Below are 27,621 nucleotides of genomic sequence, written 5' to 3'. Positions count from 1 at the left end.
AAGTACGGGTTGATTGTCAACACTGGATGATAGCTGATTGGAGAAGAGTGTCTCTGGTTACCAGATGTTGCTAAGAGTTATGAGGACATGCATGAAATGCAAACATAGCACCTGTTACCGTAACTCATCTTGATCCCTTCAAATTTTCATCTTTCATGATTATAGATGATCTCATTTCTTATATTTCTAGCATGTTCACAAAAAAGGAGCTCTGGTTAATATGTATTGATCACCCAAAATCTACTTATCATTGTTTAGGGAATGTGGTTTGAATCAGAGATAAATATATATAATATATTTCAAGAGCAGAACAGTATGAGCCTGTATTTATATGACAACGATGACTGAACCTAAAGCTGTAAAACATGACTGATGGGTCACAAAGTTTCAATCCCATGCTTTCCATTCCCAGCCATATGATTCCACTGGGGGAAGCAAGCAGGGGAGACCGAGGTCAAAACGACATGGTCTGGTTCTTGGGTGATCGGCCCGAAGGCACAGGTGAAACAAAAAGTTGGGGCAGCCAGAGGAACATAATGGAAGCACTTTGAAATATAATAATTGTTATGGCTTCTACTGCTTCTGCCATCACTGCTGAAAAGTTGATGTCCTTTAAAAAGATGATGTTGCTTTTTCAAGGTATTTACAGTGATATAAAACAGTAATGCCTACAGCAACATTATTGTTTCAGACAAACACAAAATAATTAAGCACTGAGTTTGGTACATTTTAAAAAATTTATATACACACTATTCTACCTTTTTCAAAATAGATACATTTTAGCCAAGATGTGAGAAACAATTAACTAAAATGGTCCAGTTGTACTACAGATTGAAAGAAGAAACCTGTCCAAGTAGGAGATCCAAAAAATATTATCCAGAAGGAATTTGTTGAAGTGACACAAATGAATTCAAGAAATTAAGCTAATTGTCACTAGACACCAAGGAAAGTATAATTGCTTTCAGTTTCATAACTCTTAAGCAGCCTGTCTCCAATTTCTCACTTCCAGAACAACTCCCGTTTCTCTTAGAAAAGCAACTTGCTTTTATTCCCTCCCTTCTTCCACATTTGCCTTCAGCTAGTATGTTGTCATGCGTCACGTGGGCACTTGAGCTAAAGCAGTGAAAGATACAATCCTTGCTTTTAAGACCCCATCAGCCTTGTTTAGAGGAGAGACAAGGAAACAGAAGTGTTGTGTGCTGTGGGAAAAGCCATGATGGAGTAAGCCTAGAGCATTAGGGAACACAGAAGAGATCCTTAACCTGACCCAGGGAAAGTGTCAAGCAAGGCTTCTCTTAGAGGAGGGACCAGTGAGCTAAATTTGGAAGGCTGGGCAAGAAGGGATTAAGGGAAGGCTACATGGTACAGTGTTGTTTGGGGAACCTCAGGTAATTTATTTTGCCAGGAGTGTAGGGTATAAGATGGGAGTGATGAGAGGCAAAAAGTGGTAGAAGAGGCAAGGGGTCAGGAACGGTCTTGAATAGCATGCTAGGAAGTTTCTATCTTATGCTAAACCTGTCCTTAAATATGCAGAGATATTAAGGTCTTGCAAAAATCATCAAGAGGCAAACCTCTTCCTGTAGATGCAGATGATATCTTAATTTAATCTGCTCCTGTGATCCCTCTGAGGATGGTTTTAAAATTCGTGGTTTTCGAGCTCAGGGACAGACTATGTATTTATTTATTTATTTAACATCTTTTTTTGGAGTATAATTGCTTTACAATGTTGTGTTAGTTTCTGCTGTATAACAAAATGAATCAGCTATATGTGTACATATATCCCCATATCTCCTCCCTCTTGCATCTCCCTCCCACCCTCCCTATCCTGCCCCTCTAGGTGGTCACAAAGCACCAAGCTGATCTCCCTGTGCTGTGCAGCTGCTTCCCACTAGCTATCTGTTTTACATTTGGTAATGTATATATGTCGATGCCACACTCTCACTTCGAGGGACAGGCTATTTAAACCACAGTAAACATTTGATAAAGATGGCTAAACTATTAACATACAATTATTAACTATCTATCTAAAATAGAAAAAATATCAAAATCAAGGAATACCTTTAACATCTTACATTTCTCATGAAAGCCCACAACTCAGTCTACATTTAATAGTCTTATCATTAAGACACTCAGTTTTGTTGTCACTCACTCATGAATATCTTTCACAATAAAGCTATCAACTGGGGCTTCCCTGGTGGCGCAGTGGTTGAGAGTCCGCCTGCCGATGCAGGGGACACGGGTTCATGCCCCGGTCCGGGAAGATCCCACATGCCGCGGAGCGGCTGGGCCCGTGAGCCATGGCCGCTGAGCCTGCGCGTCCGGAGCACAGGCTCCGCAACGGGAGAGGCCACAACAGTGAGAGGCCTGTGTACCGCAAAAAAAAAAAAAAAGAAAAGAAAAGAAAACCAGAAATTATAAAGTGACTAGCTGGCTAAAGTTCTACTTATGGGTCTAGTTTATATATCTCTAAGATGGACTCATCTCAGAAAAAGTAAGAAATGGTCAATATATAAAGTTTCTCCAATTCCTTGTTAATCAAAGGCTTCAGATGCACTCCACTTTCAATCCCAAACGCCTTCTTGTCCAGTGTTTTTCTTAGCTTTCCAAATTGTGAGGTAAAACCCTGCTTTAGGTACTTGTGATTTTAAACACCTCTCAGTAACATCACTGATCAACCTTGTAACACTTGTCGGAGGGAGTTCTGGGGCCCAGATGCAACAACTTTGAAGAGGCAAGGAATAAGCCAGAGCAGTAATAGGAGGCAGCAGGTATCGGGAGCTGAAAATTACATCACCCTATTGCCCCCGTCTTCATGGCATTTGAAATCTTGGACAGGACCTGAATTAGGAATCAGCTTGCCAAACTGTGAGCCACCAGAAGTTATCTCAGGTAATGTTTAGGAAAAGACACTGAAGCTTTTGGTCTTTTAAAAAACTGAACCCAGAGGAAAATTGAATCTCTGAAGATTGTGGAGTTCAGTGCTCTAATTAGAAGCTGAGTTAAGTTTTGCATCCTTGGTAATTATAAAGGTTCTGACCAAACTCATTCTCCAGCCTTGCGATTCATGAAAGGAAGTGTTCAGGGTTCTACAGTGGTTTTTGTTTTCTTTCTTTTAATGTTGATTCTCTTCAAATTACTCAAGAAGTAAACAATATTACTTATTAAACATCTTTGTGAAACAGCACGGTATAAGAATTATGCTGCATGATTCATGGTTCCTGCTTAACATTAATCTCATAGATATTTTTAAAGGAATCAAATGTGCCAAGTCTTGATATCATCTCTGTTTGATTTGGTGCAGCCTGCTTGGGATCCTGTGCTTAACAAGGGAAAAAGGAAAGATAGTTATTAGCATCTTAGAACACAAAACCTAAGCAACTCCTTACTCTTTCCCAAACCAGGGCCATAAGAGCTGATTCATCTCCTCCTTGTCTGCTTGAGAACTGAGTGGTGCCATATAAAATAGTCAAGGAGAGCTAGAACCCAGAGGGAGAAAATATTATCCTTGTGCCTATATCCTTATTTATTCCAGTCCACTCATAAAACCTCTATTTGACCTTCACCCAAGGTTTGAAGAAAGAGGGGGATGTGAAGGAAAAAAACCTAAATGTAAAATATTAATTCCAAAGGCATTTATGTGGAGGTCACAGTGTTCTTGCTGGAAATAACCTGTTCTGTACCATGTGTGCAACAAAGAGATTCTTTCCAGACTGGATCCAGTATATCAGGTTCCTTACGGATCTGGTAAATACACAAGCACTCAGTTCTATTCTGGGGGTAGATTAAGTGAGAACAATGATACTTAGATCATTTTCTATGTGGGAATAAGAGAAACAAGCTTTGCATATGATTCAGACAATCACAGACAGTATAATCTTGAAAGAGGTCTCCTCTTAAAATTAAGAAATTTAACTATATCTGTGTCTGTAGATTATTCCCATTAGGGTTAAGTTAGGATTAAGGGTAAGGAATAAGCTCTCTTACAGCATCCAGCCCATCTTACCTATAGTAGATCTTTGTAAATATATTCGTTGAGCTCATGAAGGAAAGAAATCACTCACCTCCTTTCTACTGCTATAGTTCTCTTAAGTGTGATACATAGAGCAATTCATAAATACTTTCCTGACACTTTGATATTTCTGAGAAAAAGCTCTGGAAGAAAATCTGGCTATTTTCATTCTAAGTTATGGGTTATACTGGTCCTTGATCTACCACCTCCTCCTTCTAGTGAATGTTTAGCTCTTCAATTTATTTCCGTGCCATTAGGAAATGATACTTTTATGAAAACCTTCAGGAATAGGGTGGAGTCACATCACACATGCGTTTAATGTACAAGTGGCTTTAGAATCTAACTCCTATGAAGATGAGACCAGTGACCAAGGATCTGAGAGTAGCAGCTGTTCAGTGGGGACACAAGGAGAAAAAGCCACATAGGATGAGTGACAGGCAGCAGGTGGCCGTGCTCTTCTCAGTGGTTTTTCAAAGATGTGTCTGATCAGTCAAGATTTAGAGTAAGAACCAGCAAATATTTTCTGAGTACTTACTACATTTCCACCATCGTGCCCTTGTTACTTTCATATGTTTTCCTTCTTTAATTCTCAACAATAAACATGATATTTATTAAGGTTATAATGGCTTAATATTAAGATAGAATGGACTTAAACTTACAGGCAGGAAAAGCACTTTTGAAGTCTGTATCCCTTCCCCATTCACGGTAAGAACTTGAGAATTATCTTAAAGAAAGAATGAAGTGAATATCCTGACATCTAAGTATATATTTATCCTTATTTCTTCCTTTATCCTAGCTCGGTGTCCTAAGTGTGAGTATGTATTACTATAAGCATATATTAAACTTTAAGCATGACTTAAGGGAGTTCATGATTATTTTGACTACACCAGATTTTTGCTTTAGGCACTGACTTTAAAACTAACCCTTTATTAACAAGGGACTCCAATTTATTCAAAATAAGCAATAAAATTAAAAATATAAAACAAAATTCCAGAAACAGTGGTTATTGCCTAGTGGTGTTTCAGTGTGTTATGGAAAGATCCAGGAAGCAATTCAAATCATCTTTTCTAACATCAGCATCTTGAGACATTTGGCTCTGTTGCCAACTGCGGGAAAGAAAAAGGATCAGATAAGGAAGAGTTCTTCAGGTTCAAAGTGTCTTTAATAAAGCTATCTTTCTTTTACAGTCCTATAAACATAAGAGAAATAGCTCAATCTTTCTCTGTATCCTTTCTCACCTGTAAGAAGGAAAAGTAGACACTATCTACAAAAAGTAAGTTTTTAAATCCTACCTTTTCCACCTAAGATTAACAGTCTTCTTGGAAATGGCCCTGTCTCATAAACCTGCCATAGAAATCCTTTGCTACATAGCCCAGGATTTAAGAGCAGAGCCCTCGGGGCCAGAGAGATTGAGTACAAATACCAGATCTGTCCCTTAGCACAAGTATGACTTGGTGAAATTTATTTAACTTCTCTGAGACACAGTTTCCTCAGTCATATAAAGGGGATAACTTCTTGCTCCCTCCCATGGCTCTTAAGAACAATATGCCTGGAACTCAGCAGACGATCAGAAATATTTGTTGACGAAATGAAAAGTAATTGTGAAACACGAAATAGAGAAGAAGCACATAGTTCTCATTAAACTGTAGTGATTATTTGTATTACTTCCTATCATCTACTAAATAAATGGGAATGAATTTGCTTTATACACTCTCAGTAAATGCAGATTCAGAAGACATGAGGACATTGGTGGGAAAACAGAATCTCAACATATAAGTCATATGACAGTATCTGAAAGATTTCATTTGTAAATTCAAATTTTGTCCAGTTCCAATTCTGCCATTAAAACTCACTCCCTTTGGTGTGGAGAAAAGGGAACCCTCCTAATGTTGGTGGGAATGTAAATTGGTACAGCCACTATGGAGAACAGTATGGAGGTTCCTTTAAAAACTAAAAATAGAGTTGCCATATGATGCAGCAATCTCACTCCTGGGCATATATCCAGACAAAACTATAATTTGAAAAGATACATGCACCCCAATGTTCACAGCAACACTATTTACAATAGCCAGGTCATGGAAACAACCTAAATATCCATCGACAGATGAATTCATAAAGAAGATGTGGCACATATATACAATGGAATATTACTCAGCTATAAAAAAAGAATGAAATAATGCCAGTTACAACAATGTGGATAGACCTAGAGATTATCATACTAAGTGAAGTAAGTAAGAAAAAGACAAATATCATATGATATCACTTATGTGGAATCTAAAATATGACACAAATGAACTTATCTATGAGACAGAAACAGACTCAAAGACATAGAGAATAGACTTGTGGTTACCAAGGGGCAAGGGGGGTGGAGGAGGGAAGGATTGGCAGTTTGGGATTAGCAGATTCAAACTATTGTATATAGCATGGATAAACAAGTTTTTACTATATACACAGGGAACTATATTCAATATCCTGTGATAAACCATATATATATATATATATATATGAATATATATATATATATATAAAATTGAATCACTTTACTGAACAGCAGAAATGGACACAACATTGTAAATCAACTATACTTCAATAAAGTTAAGAAAAACAACAACAACTCACTCCCTTCAAAGATGGCCAGGTGCAGGGGTATGGGTGCTGTTACACAGGTCCATGGCTGTAACCTCTACCTTCGGCTTAAACTGTGTTCCCTCAGCATCATCCCAGCCTTGCTCCCCTCTCTGGTCTCTCTCAGTTCTCAGTGGTAGTCGACTCATGAGACCATTGCTCTCATTGTGGGGTCTTCCTAGTTCACCTGGTGGCCCCCTGCTGAGCTCACTGGCTTCCACTGTAACAACCCAGGAAGGCTAGGCTTCAGGCCCCTGCTGACTGTGGCCCAGTCAAGCTTCCTGGGATAGGACTGTTCTTCAGAGTGGTGTGGAACACCCTGTAAGGTGGCTTCTTCCAGTACAGCCAGAGGGCAGCGTGGCAAGAGCTCCCTTGCTGTTCACCTTCTCTTCAACTTACCTAACTCATCTCCTGCTCTCCAGGCCCAAGTTCACAGATGGGCTCTCAGGAGACCTATGAAGACCATGGCGCTCTGATCTCTTTTTTCCTCATATTGCAACAGTCTTCTTTTACTGCTTTTATGTCATATATTCCCCCTTCTTAATGCCAACTAGGCCTTAATGGCCAAAAGGATAGCTCCTCTCTACTCTACGTTAATTCTATAAGCTTAATCCCCCATACCTGGTTGTTGATCTGCTAATAAAGGAAGAAAATAAAGAAATTCAAAAATCTTCTCTCAAGACAGTATCTTGGTTTGCAAGGTGATGTTTTTTCCTGCATAATCCTGTTTTACATGTCAGAAGCTAAATATTACCTTGGTCTTAGTCTTTGCACTGTTTCAGAACCAAATTCCAATCTTCTCTATAGACAGACGGATGCCTTGGATGGAGCAGGCAGACGATCTTTTACTCAGAAAGGCAGGGGAAAAAAGCCCCCAAATTCTTTGAATACTTCCCCATGGTGTTTCAGGTTCAAAGTGCGATTTATTGGGAATTTTTTAAAAGAATATTACAGAGATATTCAGGTTATGAAAGTCTGCATAATATTTTTAAAACATCTCATCAGTTAGTTGTATCCAGTACAGAATGTGCAAAAAATAAACCTGGCTCTCCAAATTTTATCTAGTTATAACTGTGTTGTATAGGTACATTCTCAATGTAAACCATTTTGGTAATTTTATGGGGTTGACATTTATCTGTGCTGAACTAAACTACGATCAGTTTCCCTAAATGGAGCCTTAAAACTATACAGCTATTTTCTAAGACTCAGATTGTTGTTTTTGGTTATGATCAAACCAATAAATTGAACAGGCTGGTTTAATCTCTAGTATTTTGTGTGCACATTGATGTAGACTTTAAACTAGATGAGCAGAAAATGAAAGTATGTTTTCTTTGGCAGGCATTTGATGTACTTGGAAGAGTTGAAGCTTACCTTAAGCTCCTTAAATCAGAGGGTTTAAGTCTGCCTGTCTTGGCAGCGAGGCAAGAGGAATTACACAGAGAAATTAAAGACTGCACAGCTGATGCTTTGCAAGAGGGACAAGCCTTAATCAACCAGCTAGCCTCCTGTAGGTAAGTGAAGTCTATTTCTTCCTCCGAGTGACAAGCTTTTTCACAGTTTCCACAGTCTGTTAAAAAATAAGTTGCATGATTTTTTTCCTACTTCTGATGTTTTACTGCATTATGACATGGCTTAAAAGTATCTATTGAATTTTGGTCAACAGTAATTCTGAACACAGCATTGCTCATCCAGAAGTGAGGCTATATTCTGACCTGAGGGCCTGAAGATGCTAAAGCTTTCTTTCTATGAGTTTCTGAGGAGGGAGGAGGGAAAGAACAAAAGAAGAGACAGAACTTTCCTTCTGTGTACTTTTTATATCCTAGCATCTCCATGGGATTTCGTCCTCCCTTTTAATTTGTAAGCCTTGAGTCTACTCTGTCCCTTTTTTCCTTTCTGGAAAAAATAAAGTTCTAGAATTCCCATTCATTTATGAGCTTGATGGCTCACCAAGCAAAACCCTAAGTAAAAGATGACATTATTATTAATTAATAATAATTACATTTTAAAAAACTGAGAGCCCACCACATGCCTGGCACTGTCTCAACAGCTTTAGAAGCATTATCCCATTAATCCTCACAGCAACTCTACAAGGCATAGAATATACTATTAATGTTCTCTTTTTACAAGCAACTGAGACACAGAGGTTAAGTAACTTGCAAAAGGTCATGCAGCTGGTTAGTTAGTGGCAGAGCCAGAATTTGAATTCAAGTGCATGGATCCAGATTAATGGTCTAATGCATCCTAGACCACCTGCTCTTAACCAGTGTGCTAGGGTAGGTTGTTTTTATGAGCACATTCAGGGAGTATATCATTGTGATATACTTTGGTATATCTTAGAGATGGGTGGGAATGAGGAGAGAGAAGGACCTTGAGAAGCAGAAAGAGAATGCAGTGAGAACATATGATCAAGAATAGGGCTTGGAAGACAAAATGGAGATGACAGAAAGAGCAGATGATGGAACAGATACTGACTAGGAAGAAATGATGGCAGGGCTTATGTTTTGACAGAGAGAGACAAAAAAAATTTCTGCAACTGGGTAAGCCCTGTTTTTATCTTCCATATCCACAATCCCCTTAAAACTCGAAGACATTCAATTTGAGGAACAAAGAAATAGGTCAAATGTGGTAAAAATTATTTTATTTCTGTTTAAACCCTCATTCTGCTCTATTTTGGACATGTTTACAAGTGTTGATTTGGTAAGTTTGGGTTTAGGGAATTTTCTTTTCAGAAGATAATCTGAGTCCAGACAGATACATTTAACCAGGGCTTGTGAAGGTTGTTATGGGACCATGCAAAGTCAAGATCAGAAATAATCCAAGATATTCCAGCAGGAGCTAAAAAGCTGAGGCTATGAAAAGGGCAAATAATTTTCACCTTTGGAAAACTAACAATAGCTGTAGTTACTAAGTTTCCCTACTTTGGCTCCATGTCATGCATCAGGTAATGGTGTGTCCACTCAGCTCTAGGAGAACCTGTGTGCTCATGTCTGGCCCCTATGGGTATGAGAGCTCCTTTCTCCCCTCCCTTGCTACAGGTCCAGTCTTCTAGAATGTATAAGAGTCTTGGGCCAGGCAGAAGATAACCTATGGGGTGCCTGGACTTGTTGTGCCTGGACTCAGTGTACCTGTTTGACATTGATCTGAGTCATGTGATGATGGATTAAGTGGTGAGGTCTCCAGTTGTAATTGGGGAATGGTCTCTTGTCAGTTTAGTAAGTAGGTCTCAAAGCACAGATACATACTATTTCTCTGTTCAGGCCACTCTTTACTTGTGGTGCTTTCCCTGACCTTAGACAGTTTGCTTTCATGCGTGGGTGGATCAGAAAGCAGCCAAAGACCCCTCCCCAGATCCGAAGATCTGTCCCCGATACGCTGCCCCAGAAATTCTAGGTGCCTTGGCCTCCCCTAAGTCTGATGTCTGTATCTTCAAAACAGTACATCCTTTGGACTCTGTTTTGTTCCACTTCCCTGAGCTTTGGTCTGGAATTTACCTCCCAGGCAGCAGGCTGATGCAATCGTAAGGCTCGCTTCATTCATTTCCCTTCTCTCAGGGATCACTGTCCTGTGCTACCTGTCCTTCAATGTTTGAGTTGTTTAAGGCATGAGGGTAAATCCAGTCCCTGCTTCTTGACCAGAAACTGAAGTTCCGTATTTAGTTTTGATGCTTAAGTCTTTAAGAGTAGGAAAGCTGGTCACAAGTTATGACTGCTAAACTTTATCCTGTTTGTTCTAATCAGTAATGCTTTATTTTCAATACTTAAATATAAGAGAAGTGCTTTTATTTTACATTACAGTCTATTTTCAGGATTCTAGTGATTCTTTTTAGCATCCATTTTGTAATGGTCGACATGTTTATTTACTTAGCTAGTCTCATTCTTTTTGCCTTCTTTGCTCTTTCTAGTCTTAAGTTTTACATATATATTGTTTTTCAAAGGGACATCTATAGTTCTGTTCGTCAGGTTGCAGACTGAGTCTTAATAGAAGAAGTAATAGTTAGGGACCATTTCAAGAAACTTGAATTAATGGTAGGTAACTGGATTAAAAAAAGAAAAATTAGCAGTGTGATTTCTGTCAACATCCTAGATACATGAGTGCTCATAGTAGTTCCAAGGTGTTTGGTTGCCCTGAGATTTCACAATATTTCACAAATCAATACTATTTCCGTTTTGCAGGAGGAACTGAAGGTAAAGTGCAATTGCTACTTGGCAAAGGACATTTTTGATTCAGAGGGTAGACGTAGAATACAAATCCATTAGAAGCTGAATTGAAACGCATTAGAATCTGTCGCAAACCAGAGCCACACATAGTTACTGACCTCAATCCCATGCATACCATTTAGGACTTGCTTCCCTTCCTCATCTAATGATTTATCTGTTCAACGACCTGGGTCACCACCATGGGAGAGAAGCAGAAGGAGATTTCAAGTCGCAGCCACAGCTGGAGTGAAGGTGGAGTTTAGAATAATGACAATGGAAATAAACATAAATTCCACAGAGAAAAATACGTGTTACTGAACATCACAATGGCTTCCTAGACTTCTGAATGCCAGCGACACTACTAGGACATGAAACACTAAAATTCCTACTATCAGACATTTGAAAACTGGTGTGGATAAGAAGCTTAGGACTTAGTATCAAAGGAGTTTTATTTCATGCATTCTGAGAGCCAAAATAATACCATGACTTTTAACTTCTCTGAACCTCAGTTTCCTCATCGGTAAAATGGAAATATGCATTTTATAGAGGATGTTTTATTCAAATGTGATAACACCACTCTGGCATATAGAAGGCGCCCGATAAATAATTGGTTCACTTATTTATTTACCTTCTATACAAAGAGTTTTAAAAGCAAAATATTAAGAGTTACATGGTTGCTTCATATGACTACGGCAGTGTCAGCTGTACCAAATCATATTCCTTTTCACTAACTGGGGAAGGTTATATTAGAAATAGAGCAGATAAACATTTACCTTGATGTAATAAAGGTAAAATTTATACTGGGGCAGATAGGAATTTCAGAGACCCTAAGATCTAATTTTTTTCTGGTTAGTTAATAAAATAGGACTTCAAAAGTTCACATTTATCTAAGATGAAGCTTCACAGTAAATCTGAGAACTTTGTCATTATTTTAGGAACAGATCCACACTCTTTATCTAACCTGGAATCAAATACCTTTGAAATTGGAGCAGCCTCACAGAATAAATGATGGTTATTTACATGTTTCCTTGCCCTTCTATTTCCTCCCTAATGCTCAGGTGATAATTCTGAGTCATTGTTAAATTGTTTATTATCTTTTCAGAGTGTGATATCTGTGACATAACCTAAGTATACTTTAACATCAAAGGCATTTTAACGCATTCGTTTGCATTTAGTTATGATGCGAGTTACCTATCATGGGATCTGATAATGGTCAAACCAGGCTTACAGTGAGGTTGAAAGCTCTGGATTCCAGCCCCCTCACCTCCTCTTAGGCCTTGCTTGGCATCATCTCTGAGCACTGAGTGTAAAGGTAGCCCAAAGGTACCCTGCTGCCAAAAAGAATACTGCATTTATTAAGCCACAGGAAGGTGTGGTGATTGGAAGTGCTGGGTCGGAGACCTTGTGTGAGGGTGAAGTTTTCCATAATTGGACAAAAACTAGGAACCTCCTTTTTTGTGTTTCTCAGTGAGCTACCAATTCAGAACTCAAAAACAAGGAAACCATAAACAAAAGACAACCTATGAACTGGGAAAAAATGTTTGCAAATAATGAGACCAACAAGAGCTTAATTTCCAAAATACAAACAGCTCATACAACTCAATAATGAAAAAACAAACAACCCAATTGAAAAATGGGCAGAAGACCTAGATAGACATTTCTTCAAAGAAGACATACAGATGGCCAACAGGCACATGAAAAGATGTTCAACATCGCTAATTATTAGAGAAATGCAAATCAAAACTCCAATTAGGTACCACCTCACACCATTCAGAATGGCCATCATTTAAAAAGTCTACAAATAACAAATGCTGGAGAGGATGTGGAGAAAAGGGAACCCTCCTACACTGTTGGTGGGAATGTAAATTGGTGCAGCCACTATGGAGAACAGTATGGAGGTTCCTTAAAAAACTAAAAAAAAAGCTACCATATGATCCAGCAATCTCACTCCTGGGCATATATCCAGACAAAACTATAATTCAAAAAGATACAAAACTCAAAAACATAGAAACACCCACTAAGACCAGGCTACCTTATAAAGTATTCATTTGGCTTTTCCTGTTGCTAAAATTAATTTAAGATTTACAGGTAAACTTGCTTCAACATTGACTCAATTTCTGTTCCTGCATAAAAGACTGTTCCAGTTTTTATTCTACCTTGTTGTGGTGAACTTAAGCTTATAACCCTCATCCTGGCTGAATACTTTGCTTTCATATAACCTTAAGTATTGCCCTTTTGCTCTAACATTTATTGTTATTTATTTACTGTTGATTTTTCATATTTTCATATTTTACAGAGAAATAGAAACAGGGGTAAGTTGGGATTTTGCATTCTTTTTACACGATTTTCATTTATGTTGACTACCACTACTTACCCTGTTTGATATTGTGAATGATAATGAACTTTAGACAGAGCATGGTTCATTCAGTCATTCATTTGCTCATTCCCAAAATATTATTGAGTGTCTTTGTAGATCAGGTACTCCCAAGCATCTAATGTGATAGGCGAAGTACCTGCCCTCATGCTGTTTATATTCTGGTGGGAAGAAACAATCAACCAACAAATAAATCAACAGATGAGATGCTCTTACACAGCAATGAGAACTATGAAAAAAATAAAAAGTGAAATGGACTAGAGAGTGACCATGGGGAGGGGACCATTTTAGACATTGTAGTTGGGGAAAGATTAAGGAGAGGAGCCACCATGCAAATGGCTGGGAGATGAGTGGACCTGGCCGAACAACAGCAAAGGTGTAGCAGAAAGAAGTACAGTGTGGCTGGAGGAGAGCGTGACAAGGGGAAAAGGCATAAGACAAGATAAAATAGTTAGGTGGGAGTTAGACTATGTCCAAGTGCTCGTTGGCAATAAAGGCAACGCTTGTGTGCTTTATCTACATTAACAAATTTTATCCTCACGACACCCTGTTATACAGATACTTCTATTACCATTGTCCCTGTTTTGCAGGTGTAGAAGCTGGGGCTCAGAGAGGTTCAAATAACTTACCTACTACCTGTCACACAGTGGTAAGGGGTAGAGTGATTGCAGGTCTGAACTGCTCTGTTAGGTTGCTAGCTCTGTCTCCTGTCTTTCAACTTCAGTCATTAGCAAGGAGGCTGACCACTTAGTGAATGTGGATTTTTTTTTCATTCTAACGCACTTAAAATGTGCTGCATCTATCTTCTAATTTCAACTCAAATCTCACCTTCCCTGCAAAGTTTTTCTTTCTTTCTGTTTATTTAAAACATTATTGAGCATCCATATGACATACCAGCACTGGGCTTCAAGGATAGTCAAAGATACATAAACCTGGCCCTGAGTCTTCAGCACCTTATTAACGGCCAGTAAGGGAATGACAGGTCAAGGGAGTGTGATCTAGGTCTGAGGAAGCCCTGCGGACAGTGGGTGTTAGGGCCACCTCTTCAGAGAAGAGAGACACAATCCCAAGCTCCTGTGACCAGGATGGGTCACGTGAAGGAGTGAGACTTGAGAGGACCATTGTTGAATTTGATAATCTAAGATGGGTGAAGGGTCTACATCTTCCAGCCAGGATGAACCTAATCAATCCCTACCACACAATAGTTTTTTAATTCCTTTGTATTTGTCGGCTCTATCTCACTTTTTACTCTGTGGTGTTCTGACTCATTTCTTAGTTGTTTGACTTGTGACAGCATCATCTCCCCATCCAGACCATGACGTCAGCTTGAGGTCAGCCCTCAAGGTCAACCATGTCGGAAACCTCTTTTATGCTCCTTATCTCGGTATTTACACACTAGGTGACTTGATTTGAAATGTTAGGGGGCTGGTGTGGCATAAAGGAAAGTTTATATCATAGCAAAAATATTTTAAAAGATCTTAGGTGGAAAACAAACAAACATAATCCCCGCCCTCCAACAACATAAAACAAAACAAAGAAACAAAATCAGAAATCCCTTTGTATCAGAGTCATCTATTGTCACATTTTGTAGGAATTCTACCAAGCACTTAAGTACTTAAAATAACTTTTCTTTAAAAAGTTTGATGATATATTTAGATGGTAAATATCAGATACTGAAATTTAGGAAATTGCAAAGTTGAGTTATGACAGTGTTAACTCAGCCACTTTCCAAATATTTTCATGTCTGTATTAAGTTGTTCTCTTTAGGGGTTGAGTAAATGTCGTAACTGCGATCTGAATCTGTTACCATTGTTAAGGCTTGTACAATTCTGAAACTCTTAGTATGGAATGCACCCAAAGTTTACCCTTTCTATTAAATGTAGGACTAATTAGATTAGGTTCTTGTAAAATATCTAGGAGTCACTCATTGCAATATGAATTTATTCATTTATGATACTGATGATATGATAGCAAGTGAAATAGCAAGGATCCCAGAGTAAGAAGGTCTGAAACTGCAGGGTCTACAGAGGAAGCCTGACTAAAGGGTCAGAAATCTGTGCCTTGGACAGCTGAGGGGGAGTACTCTCCAATGAGAGGGCTTAGAGAGGAAAGAACACCAGAAAGAAGAGAGGAAGAGATGTGAGTGGACAAATAATATGAATAAACTGCTCATTACAGTGTTGTTTGTAATAGTGCAAACCTGAAAACCACCTAAATATTTTCAGAAAATAGGAAACTGTTCCAATAGTTTAAGGGCAAGCACAGTATGGAATAATCTAAGCCAATATCAGAAGAGTGTTTTTGAGGAATATTTGAAGACAGAGAGTATCCTCACAATAAAATGTTAAGAGGATAAAGTAGGATCCAAATCACATATACGGCATCTTACTAACTTTGGAGGGGAAGGAGTGGAAAGGACTGCCAAGAGAAAAACTTTTTGGAAGGAAATACATTAAAATGTATTTTTATATCTTCTAAATTACCTCAAATGAGAATATTTGTCTGGTTAGCTCTTACTGTGCCCCTTTTATGTGAGGATTTATGTCATCAATCAGGGAAAATGTTCAGCAATTTAAATATTGATTTTCTGTTTTTCTCTCTTTTCTCTCCTCCTGTAACTCCCAGTAGAAGAATGTTGGAGGCTCCCAGTCTGTCTTAGATGTCTGAACTATCTTTCATATTTTTCATTCCTTTATCTCTTTGCACTGCGTTCCCAATGAATCCCTCATATTGATTTTTCTCTTTTGTTAATTTTCCCTTTGTTTTCAGCCATTGAATTCTTTTGTTTGTTTTCATAACTATATTGTTTTCATTTCTAGGATTCCTAACTCATTCTTTTTCCTATCCAATTTTGTTTTACTTCTGACTGCTTTTGCTTCAGAGTTTCTTGTTTCTTTATTATGGGTATTCATTTTTCCTTTATCTTTCTGGTGATGTGAGACATATTTATAAAGTCACTTTCAGATTGCTCTACTTACTTTCATTTCTGGGAGAGTACATTTAGCTCTTGATTGTTGAGTGTCTTTTCTTAGGATTCATTTTCCTCATGTGTTTTGAAATTTTAGATTGTCCTTCTGGATGGGAAGTGTTTGTTCTCCAGCTTTATTGTCCTTGCTTTGTTCTCTACTCTTTTTTCTTTCCTCCTTAGCAGCTTTGCAATGACTGACTTCCACCTGAACTCACAGGGTCTCCTGTCCAGAATCAATCTTCTGCTATTTGATCAGGGTCACCCGAGCTCCCATAGAGCTACTGGGGCTCTCAGAGGTGCAGCCAGAGATCCAGGTTGGGGCACAGTCGGGGTTCCTGACTGCTCTGCTATGTCTGATTCCTTGGCTTCAGCAGCAGTGGGCTATAGTGTTTTTCAAACTCCTTTTACAAGAGGGAGAATCCCATCCCTGTTACTGATTTCAGGGAGAGTCCCAGCTAGGGGACCCTTCATGTAGGACATGTTTTGGTCTCTCTGGCCTCATAGGAATGGAACATGTGGGCATCTCTGCATGGATCTGGACCAGAACTCAGGAACCCTGTAGTTTCAGCCCCCCTTACTACTTGCTGTTTCTTTATTGTCATGTGTATACAAGAGATTCATGTGGGTGTGATATGTTTGGTGGGCAGTGATTCTCAATGTGTACAACTTAAGTCAGAAAAAAATTATTGTAAAAACATTCATATCACTTCCACAGTTCGAATGGCACTTTTTCAAAGTAGCGATGAAAACTAGATAGTGGCGATTGTTTCCTCCAAAATAGAGATGATAAACATGAAGCGTTCCCGTCAAGAGATAAGGAAGATATTTTTTCCCATTTTCAAAGTATAATTTGTCCATAGATAGAAAGAAAAATATGATCAACTGATTCCCTCTGATGAGATAGAGTGAGCTGCCGTGTGCTTAGCATCTGGTTCAGCTCCTAATCCAGATGGACTCCCAATAGTAATTTATGAAAGGTTTGAAAGCAACTTGCTGCTCTCAGGAAAGAATCATTAGAACACATTAACATTGAGATTTACTCTCTTCCCACAGCCCTGGTTTGTAACAGATGCAAAGACAGGGCAACAACTTCCATAGAGCAAATGTAACAGTCTATTTTTGAGCCAGAAGTCAATATGTCTCTGCTCTCTGGGAGGGAAAAAAAAATCAATCATTTTTCTTTCCCCCTTCCCTCCCCTCTCCTGGCTCAATGAATAGGGGAGAAAATACTGCCATGATGGAGTTTCTAACAAATGTCTAAAGAAACCTTCACAGTCTGTCACTCCAGAGTATCTGTGATGCTTAAAGAAGTCAAAGTCAATGTCAGGAATAATCTGATGTACCCCATGCTCATACTACAGGCAGGAACCATCTAATCCATTCATAGACAGGCAGCCCAAAGATCAAGCAGTATTTCCAATGCAAGTTACAGAGCCACAGATTGTTAGGCCTAGAAACCTGGTCCACTGGTAGCTCCTCTCCCACCCGCTCAGGCAGCACATGAGCAATGCGGCTTCAGAGTCAGAACAAAATGCCCAGGCACTCCCGTCAACCAAGTTTCTGTTATCCGCCCCCAGTTCTTGTTCCATCATTTATTTAATATTACTGTGAAGTAATAGGACTCATTTCTGGGTGGCTGATAGGATTCTATTAATTTATTTTCAGTTCATTTAAGAATTGTTGGCAGAGTGTGAGGTCATGTTTTTCCTTTGATCAAACCATCTGCATTTCAGGCTCTGAGGAAACTGGCAATATGCATGCTCTACATGTTTTAAAATGTTTTGGAATGTTCAGAAGAAATGTCTGGAATCAGTGTTTCTAGTTTCCAACTGAAAATGATAGAATAGGGCTGGTTGTAAGCTGCAGACTAGGTTTTCACCAAGGAGGAATGGAGAGAGGCCCTGGGGTTAGGAGTGTGACAGATATACTCCAACTGGGAATCAGAAGGAAGGGATTAATGCCTGATCAGACAGAGATGAGCTAGCTGAGGACAGAGGAAAATAGGAGCTGGTTAGGGTAAGCAAGATAACTGAGAACTTCTTGTACTAAGGATGGGGTCTAAGCCACAAATAAGAAGGGAATGCACATGGGACAGGCAATTCAGTCTGTCCCTATAAGGCTTGAAACAGCGGAGGGAAGTATCATTCAACCTAACTATGAATCCTAAACCATCAAAGAAAAATTGGGCAGTTTTTGGATAGCCTAAAACTTCTATAACTGGGCAAAGGGCAAAGTCATCTTTGTTTAAAAACAATTAGAAACTGTTACTAGTGACATTTTTAATACAGTAACTATCTGTGCATATGGTCTTGTTCCTTAAATCTGTGTCTTGTCTTCCCTTAAATATTGATCAAAGTGTACTTTATTTAATTTGAAAATATGCATTGATCTACTTCTTACAAGGCTATGTGCTCAGGGCTACAGAGGATAAATGAATGAAAAGAATGTTGTATTTTCCCTTAATTTATAATGCAATAGATATACAGGATAAGGCATAAATCACCACAAAATAAGACTAATCTCCTAGGTCATTGGAAAATTAAAAATGAATGATCCATCCAAAGACAGCGAGAGATCCTGTTTGACTCGTTGTGATTCATCTAAATTAAAATTGTGAGTCGCTAGAGAGCAATATTTTTACAGAAGGAATGCTTGATTTGTTTTTGTTTCCCCGTTTCCATTTTCTGTGCTGGAGGGGCCTTCAAGATGTGAATTTGAATAAGATATCGTGCCCCTCTAGTGGTCATTTTGCAAACTACAGACAGACATTTCATTACCTAGAGAAGCCAGCCAATTTCAAAAGAGCTTGCCAGCCAGGCTAATCCTGTTTCCATCAACACTGAGGTCAAGGGAAAGCGAAATTTTAGAATACTTCCCCCCATCCCCCCGTCTTGTGTCATGGACCCAGAAAAGGTGCTATGAGGTGGTAAAGAGTGTGGACTCTGGCATCAGATGAATAGGTTCAAATCCCAGCCCTGCCATTTAACAAATGTGACCTGGGCAAGTTACTGAGCATTTCTGTACCTCACTTTGCTCATCTGCAAAACAGAGATAACAGTTATAGCCAGATCATCGGGTAGTTATGAGAATTAGAAGATATTACTTAAAACATTAAAAATGGTTCCTTGTCACAGTAAGTGGATTATTTTTAGAAAATGTTTACCCATTTACTTTGACAAGCTTTATTCTCTGTACCCATTTTCCACAGTGCTTATTCACCTTTTCTTTTTTATTTATCTTTCTCATTCCAAATTTGCATGTTCTACAGAAAAACCATAACATATAGGACAACTGGGCTTTTAAGTGCCTTTTTAGCATGCAAAGTCTAAAATGTGGTTAAAATATGATTACTGTTACCAATATAATATTTTTACAGAATTTGTGGATATAAGTACAAGGATTATTTGCTAAACTCTCCTGATTTCTTGATTATACTCTTCACTGTCTCTGAGTTATTAAAATGTGAAACAAGTTGTTTCAAGTGTAACGTCTGTGGGACCTTAGGCGTCAGGAATAAGATTTCCCCCCCAGTTAAACTTCTCTGGGACTCTGGTGGTCCCACAGGACACACTTGAATCCCATGTGTATTCAACAAGATTCTCAAGCTGCCTGATGACCTCTAAACTCTTTGGCAGCCTCATTGTCATTCCTGTGAAGTCATGTTCCCTCTCAGGCAGTTGGGATCCTGCCCTCATTTCATTACTAATTCAATTCATTTTTACAGAGTCATAAATTAATTTTTTGAGGTAAAACTACTGAAATCTGTATCTTGTTCCAAGATCTTTTAAAGCTCTGAGTAATTAAATGTAAGAGTTATCAGCTCATCTTTATGAGTATTGGAAGGAAATGACTGATAGGAAATTAAAGACTTCAACTTCTTATATTGCTGGAAGAGGCTCTATCTCAAGGATAGATTGAAAAATTTTAAAGTGCTCACTGGATCAGCAATGTCCTTTCATTGTCTTGCATTGCTAGTAAGCCTATGTTGGAAATGGTTAGGAAACTTGCTAATGTGTCTTTAGACCACAGCAAATGGGGTCCAACTCAAAGTTCATTTGTTGTTTTAAAGACGTTTTCATTTTATGAGCTGTCATGTCACTTATCTTTTTCTCATGAGGCCAGCACAGATACAAAATGACAATGTGAGGCTTGGTTTCTTTTTACGAACAAGTACATCAGATTCCTCATTGTTGGTGATACCTTGGTTTTCACCTAATGATTACAGCCTTGAGCATTCGTAAGTATCCAGAACAAGGACCTTAGTGTTACATAAATATTTTACCCTATTGGGTCATTCAGTGTTTTGTTAATTGGCTGATCTACATTTCTATTCAAAGAGCATATTTAGATAAGTGAAGCTTTTAAATAACACCCCCAGGAAAATTCTTGGCAAACATACTGTGTTTTTTGCCGTAAGCTTCTCAAAATATATTGAAGAAATATTAAGAAGTGAACCTTTAGAAGAGAAGATTAGACCTGGTTACAAAAACCCATAACTCATCTTTTCCCTCGGGACTGACTGACTTAAAAAAAACAACATAATTTGGTTTTGCTCTCTGCTGTACCAGGACTACAGCTTCTTAACTTCTATTATCCTAAAGCCTGAAGCTTAGTAACTTTCATCAAGTCATACTTATGAAAGGTTCATTTTCAAATGTTCCCTGTTCCTGGGGCCTCTCTATGAGGGTGGAGTGAACTAACAGCTGGCTTGTTCCATTCAGCTCTCGGGTGACCGGTGTCCATGAGATGATGGGATGCATCAAGAGGCGAGTTGATCATCTGACTGAACAGTGTTCAGCGCACAGGGAATTTGCTCTTAATAGACAGCAATTAACAGCCTCAGTGGAGGGCTATTTAAGAAAGGTAATTTCATAAAATGTGTCCTCCTTAAGCTACTATTTATTTCTTGGTTTGCATAAGTTTTTTTATTTTTAATTTTTCGTTGAAGTATAGTTGACTTACGATATGTAAATTTCAGGTGTACAGCACAGCGATTCAGTTTTATATATATGTATATATACTCTTTTTCAGATTCTTTTCCATTAAAGGTTTTTACATAATGTGGAGTATAGTTTCCTGTGCTATACAGTAGATCCTTGTTGGTTATCTATTTTATGCATAAGCTACTATTTAGATGCAGCTCCTTACCTGGTGATAATAGATGATGGTATGGGAACTGCAGCATGTGGGCATGGTGGGAGGATAGGGGTGTGTCTCCTTAGGATTCTCTTCGTCCTACATTAGGCTTTATATTCAAACAGAATGAAGTTGTAATTCACTACTGCTCATCAACCATCCCTGTCCCAGGTTGCCAAAACTAGAAGTGTCAACCTGCCTGCCTCCCAGCCCAGAACGTATTTACACAAAGGCTGTTCTCACTTTGCACAGAACTGTGTTAATTGAACCATGTGTATATTGTGATTGTGTCCTCCTTGATTTACATGGTTCTGTGCATGGTTCCAATATGCACATTTTGGTTAACATGGCACCACACAACACAAGAACAGCAGATAGATACCAAAAATGATGAGTTTTAGGGCTTCCAGGAATAAATTGCCATTATCATAATTTATTGAACCAAGACAGTGCAAAGGACATGGCCACTCTGAATAAAACCATATGTGTGAAAATCCTTTCTACAAAGTGAATATAGTGGTTTGAAGAATTTTATTTCCCATTTTCAAAGAGGAATAAAACCAGACAGCTACTATTTGACTAAATAAAAAATTACTTGTCTGGGGGCTTCCCTGGTGGCACAGTGGTTAAGAATCCACCTGCCAATGCAGAGGACACGGGTTCAAGCCCTGGTCTGGGAAGATCCCACATGCCTCGGAGCAACTAAGCCCGTGAGCCACAACTACTGAAGCCCGTGAGCCTAGAGCCCATGCTCCACAAGAGAAGCCACAACAATGAGAAGCCCGCGCACCGCAATGAAGAGTAGCCCCCACTCGCTGCAACTAGAGAAAGTCCGCACGCAGCAATGAAGACCCCAGGCAGCCAAAAATAAATAATAAATAAAATAAATAAATTTAAAAGAAAATTACTTGTCTGTAGATGGAGTTATAGCAAAAACTAGTAATATCTCAATTACATTAATGCTAATGAACCATGTTGTAAAGTCTGGGTCTCAAATTTTCAATGATGCTTTTTCATTTGCTACAGTGGACTTATATACCTGACTTACACAAGCAGAATTAATAGACTTCACAGGAGAGGTCATTAAATAACCAAGTCTCTATATAAATTGCCTCCTCGCCTGTTATTGATCCAGAGATGGGAATTTGAACCTTGTTCTGATGCTTGGGTCCAGGGAGATTACAAACATGGCGGCAGCTGTAGTGCTGCGTTCCCTGGAGCTTGAGATTCAAGCGAATTTGGTGGTGGTGGAACACACAGTGGAAACTCAAACAGCTGTTGTTGCTTGTGTGGCTGCTGCCAAGTCAGAGCCAATTTGACTTTGGGAGCTCTAGTCAGAGCAAGGCAGTAACTTGAATAGAACCCTTTAAAGCTCACTGTATTCACTAATTCATGTGTATTGAAGATCAAATCATAGTCCCCCATGTTCATCAATTAAATGCCTAAACGTGCTTCTGTGTTTTGTTATCACATGTACAGCATGTGGTGCTGCCCCGGGGCCCCTCAGCCCTAAATATAGTAATCCATAAAGTGATCTAATACCTCTGCTGGACCTCTGCTTCAAAATATACCTGTAAATTGGGCCCCTTTCAGTGTACAGTGTATGATCATGACTTAATGCACCAGAAAAATTCACCTCTATTGATGTGTTGACAAGTGAATTATCCTTTCTAGGTAATATAGATAATAAATTCTTAGAGAATGTGGATTATTGCCTACATCTCATCGCTGTTAATAAAAGAAATATCTGTAAATATATATCCTCTATTGGTGAGTCAGTAGTATTACATCATATGAAGAGCAGCATTATGAATTTAAGTAGGAAATTCTGAAATATTAAACTATTTTTATATTAAAATTTATATACATTTAAAGTATAATGGGAATGTAGAGAGTAATATTTATCTCCTCTACACATATGCATACATATATGCCAATATATATTATTAAGGGTGCAATATATTCTTTATTCCTAAAGGTGGAAAAGTCCATTCAGAAAATCAGCCCAGTAATTTCTAATGCAATGGATGTCGGTTCCAGCCTTTCTGAATCAGAGAAGATTTTGAGTACATATCTGGAACTAGATAAACAAGCTAAGGTAAATAAAATGAGAGTTATTATTATGGTTATGGTTTTGTAAATATGATTTTTCTTTATTTTCAGTAGCTATAAAACTTAATCCTAGCTCCCTTGAGGGCTGCAATTCTAAATTAGTCTTCTGGCAGATAATGACTTAAAAACGCCTACCATTATGTGTATCTAAATTATTCATATTTACAGGTACATTTATTAGGGCGTTTGAGCTCACGGAAGCTCAGCATTATAGCCTGGTGCTAAACACTCATTTGGCCCTCTTTCCTAGCCTAGGAGATGTTAGCTACTTGAGGCAGGGAGAGCGCCTCTTTAAGGCTGTTTGTGATTTTCTGCTAGAGTAAGTTGCAAGAGAAAATTACCAAGAGCAACATGCATCGGTGCTAGATTCCAGGAGGCAAAACAATCACAATCTTGTTTGCACACCCAATGTTTAGAGACAGAAACTGCCCCCTCCTCTGCCTGGCACCTTCTCTAGCACCCTCTCACCCCTTTCACATGGGATTTAGGTTCAGATATTCCTGCTAGCAGCTCCAAACCTTCATAAAGTCCCTGCCTGCCCCAGCAGGTGGTTAGAAAGGTGAGGCAAGTGCCCAGGTCTCTAGGAAATGGCCTCGCTATTCCATCATTTCTTTTTTTTAAATTTAATTTTTATTTTATATTGGGCTACAGTTGATTTACAGTGTTGTGTTAGTTTCAGGTATACAGCAAAGTGATTCAGTTATACATATACATATATCCATTCTTTCTCAGATTCTTTTTCCATATAGGTATTACAGAATACTGAGTAGAATTCCCTGTGCTATACAGTAGGTCCTTGTTGATTATCTATTTTATATATAGTAGTGCATATATGTTCATCCAAAACTCCTAATTTATTCAAGAGTCTCCTTCACAGACAGCACTGATGCCTGAAACTCACAGATGAACCAATTATTAATGGGCCGTTTTTAATTCCTTTTTTAAAATGTCTAAAATGAAATGCATGCCTGAACTCAAGTTCATTTTTTTTTTAAAGAGAAAGCCTCATATTTTATTTAGAGAAGTACTTTTTTCTTTTTTTATAAATTTATTTATTTATTTATTTTTGGCTGCATTGGGTCTTCGTTGTTGTGCACGGGCTTTCTCTAGTTGCAGTGGGCGGAGGCTACTCTTCGTTGCAGTGCACGGGCCTCTCATTGCGGTGGCTTCTCTTGTTGCAGGGCACGGGCTCTAGAGCGCAGGCTCAGTAGTTGTGGTACACGGGCTTAGTTGCTCCACGGCATGTGGGATCTTCCCGGACCAGGGATCAAACCCGTGTCCCCTGCATTGGCAGGCAGATTCTTAACCACTGCGCCACCAGGGAAGTCCCTTCATTTTTTTATTTAAAAAATTTTAGAGGGAAGGAGGAAATTTCAAGGGGAGAAACTCCTCCACTTCCTCCTTCCAGAGTGCTCTCTGGGAGCAGTTCCTGTAAATTAAAATTACCTCCATTCAGTGGAGTACCTGGGAAGCATATTAAATACAAGTAGGAGAGCAATCCCTCCTTGCTCTAAATGAGAGTGGAGCTTCTGTCTTTCATGTTTGCTTGAATCCTAGCTTGGTCTCACATGAAATTTTACACAGCTCGGCGGCAGTTGTGTAAATAGTGCCTACAATACCTACTCGTCCATTGAATCAGTGGTTAGATTTCACATGCCAAAAATAGCACTCAAAAGAAGACATAGGGGTTTCCCTGGTGGCGAAGTGGTTGGGAGTCCGCCTGCCTGTGCGGGGGGCGCGGGTTCGTGCCCCGGTCCAGGGGGATCCCGCGTGCCGTGGAGCAGCTGGGCCCGTGAGCCATGGCCGCTGGGCCTGCGCGTCCAGACCCTGTGCTCCGCGGCGGAAGAGGCCACAACAGTGAGAGGCCCATGTACCGCAAAAAAAAAAAAAAGAAGAAGAAGACATAGGAGAGCAACCCTAGCAAGTCAAATTCACTGACTCTTTAGGTTATTCACACCTCATCTGTACCATTTTCCCTACACTTATTTAAAAACTGTTGTAGATGGAGACTTTAAGAAGACTGCATACTTGATATGGCATTTTTTTGTAAATTAAAAAATGAGTAAACAATTTCTATAAACTTGTCATCTCTTATATAACAAAATTAGTTTAAGAATTTTCTAGAGCTACTGGTAAATTTCATAAAGCAATCATCATGCATAATTATTTTATTTAAATTATTTTAAACATTTCTGCTAATGTGTTTTACAACCTTTCTTACTAAACAAACTTCCTTCTATTTGTGACACAGAAAATAGAATGTTCTAAATAAGACGTATAGGTGATAGACTGAAAGAATAATTTGAGGTGGTTTTCATTTTAAGGTGCCTTTTTTTTTTTCGAATTTTAAAATATGTGCCTTTTTCATTGAGGAGAGTTTTGGTACAAGTTCAATTAATAATTGTAATAGATGGCTGTACAGAAGGTATTGGAATGTGAGTGTTCATGATTCCCCTGTCAGCTTCTGACCTCCTGTGCCTTGTTTTCATAGGAGACATCACATGAATCAGAAGCAGCTGCAAAACTCTTGACAGAGAAAAATGATTTTGAACCTGATGAAGTGGCATCGCTTTCTTCTAAAGCTAAGTGGCTAGAGGAAGAATTAAACATACTTGGCCAAAGCCTCAGCTCCAGGTCACAAGTCCTGCAAACTTATGTGGCATTTCTAAAGTCATCAGAGGAGGTACGGTACCTATGGGCTGACCTCTTTGGCAGCATGGCCTCTGCCCATCTTCCTGCTTTCTAAGGGGATAGAACCCTCGTGGGTCGTTCCAGATCCACCCCAGTGCATGTACTGACTTATAGCTCCTTTATTCTCCAAGGCACCATACACAGACTCAAAGAGTAAGTTATTTTACTAAAAACATAATACAAGTGTGTATGTGTTGATATAGACAAATAAACAAAGTGGCTGTGTTGAAACCCTTTTTACTATGGCCTACAAATATTTACAATATCCTAAACATAAAACAAAATTATTTAAAAATAAGTCATTTTCTATTTAAAAATAAGTCATGAATCTCTTTGAATACCTAAGCAATTTGTGTGATTTATTTAAAATCCACACAATTGGAAATTATAGGCTGTTGGGTCCCGTCTCAGATCTGTCTTGTTTGATGCTTTTTAATAATTTTCCTCTGAGAGCTTTTTCTGAGGCATTGTTTTGACTGGTTTGTACTAAATAATCTGTAAAATTCTGTTTGGTAGACTAGAATTCCATCTCTCAAAGGTCCCAGGTTCTTGAAGGTAACATCAGTCATAGCAAAGTGCTGGAGTCCCACCTCATTTAACTCTGGTCCCAATGCACGTGGCGCGCGCGTGGTTCACTCTCCTTTCAGGGAGGGGCTGCTGGTCGAGTGGGAGGTAGAGCCATCAAGGCTCACTCAGGGGTGAAGCCAACCCAGGTTAGGTGGCATCCTCCCGCCACCCTCCCAGTACTCTCACCCTTACCTCGCACGACCGCATCCTGCCTGCCCACATTCCTCTGCCAGCTCTCGTTCTCTAAGAGTCTGAGTTCTCACCACTCTGGAGGAAGGCCACGCACAGGCCCTGGAAATCTCAGGGAACCACTGCCTCCTTTTCCACATCTTTCTTTATTCTGGATTTTTAAAAAAATTTTTTCTTATCCTGGAACTCTCAGGGTTAGGCAGAGGTATTACAGCTGACAGGTTGTTCTGTCAATGAACACCTTTTTTAAAAAATAAAGAATCTTTTTTCTTTATTTGGTTTATTTATTTGTGGCTGTGTTGGGTCTTTGTTGCTGCCCACGGGCTTTCTCTAGTTGCGGCGAGCGGGGGCTACGCTTCATTGCGGTGTGCGGACTTCTCATTGCGGTGGCTTCTCTTGTTGCAGAGCACGGGCTCTAGGTATGTGGGCTTCAGTAGTTGTGGCACGCGGGCTCAGTAGTTGTGGTGCACAGGCTTAGTTGCTCTGTGGCATGTGGGATCTTTCCGGACCAGGGCTCGAACCTGTGTCCCCTGCCTTGGCAGGCAGATGCTTAACCACTGCGCCACCAGGGAAGTCCCTCAATGAACATTTTTATCTCAACTTGGAATGGTGGAGAGGGTACAAAGTAGTGCTTGGTTTTCTGCATCTCCATTGCCAAAAATGTACCTTCTTAGCTTCTAACTCAGTGCCTACTTCCATGGCCCCCTCTGGCCTCTGGGACCAGGAGTTTTGGGACTAGGGCTGGAACCTTAGC

The 27,621-nt window shown here is 39.2% G+C and overlaps 1 protein-coding gene across 1 annotated transcript in view; it reads left to right on the top strand.

Annotated features, from left to right (window-relative positions):
* The window catches only part of CCDC141 (coiled-coil domain containing 141), a 197,060-nt gene that overhangs the window by 110,831 nt on the left and 58,608 nt on the right, over positions 1 to 27,621 (top strand). Inside the window, exons 8-11 of the mRNA XM_082629826.1 lie at positions 7,973 to 8,145; positions 20,894 to 21,035; positions 23,287 to 23,406; positions 25,912 to 26,103. Coding sequence (XP_082485952.1) covers positions 7,973 to 8,145; positions 20,894 to 21,035; positions 23,287 to 23,406; positions 25,912 to 26,103 — 627 coding nt within the window. The remainder of the gene's footprint in view (positions 1 to 7,972; positions 8,146 to 20,893; positions 21,036 to 23,286; positions 23,407 to 25,911; positions 26,104 to 27,621) is intronic.

This window comes from Mesoplodon mirus (assembly GCF_964341445.2).
Source record: "Mesoplodon mirus genome assembly, chromosome: 8".
Classification (NCBI taxonomy): Eukaryota; Metazoa; Chordata; class Mammalia; order Artiodactyla; family Ziphiidae; genus Mesoplodon; species Mesoplodon mirus.
Note: the sequence above shows the minus strand (reverse complement) of the source record. Positions and strands in the feature narration are given on the sequence as shown.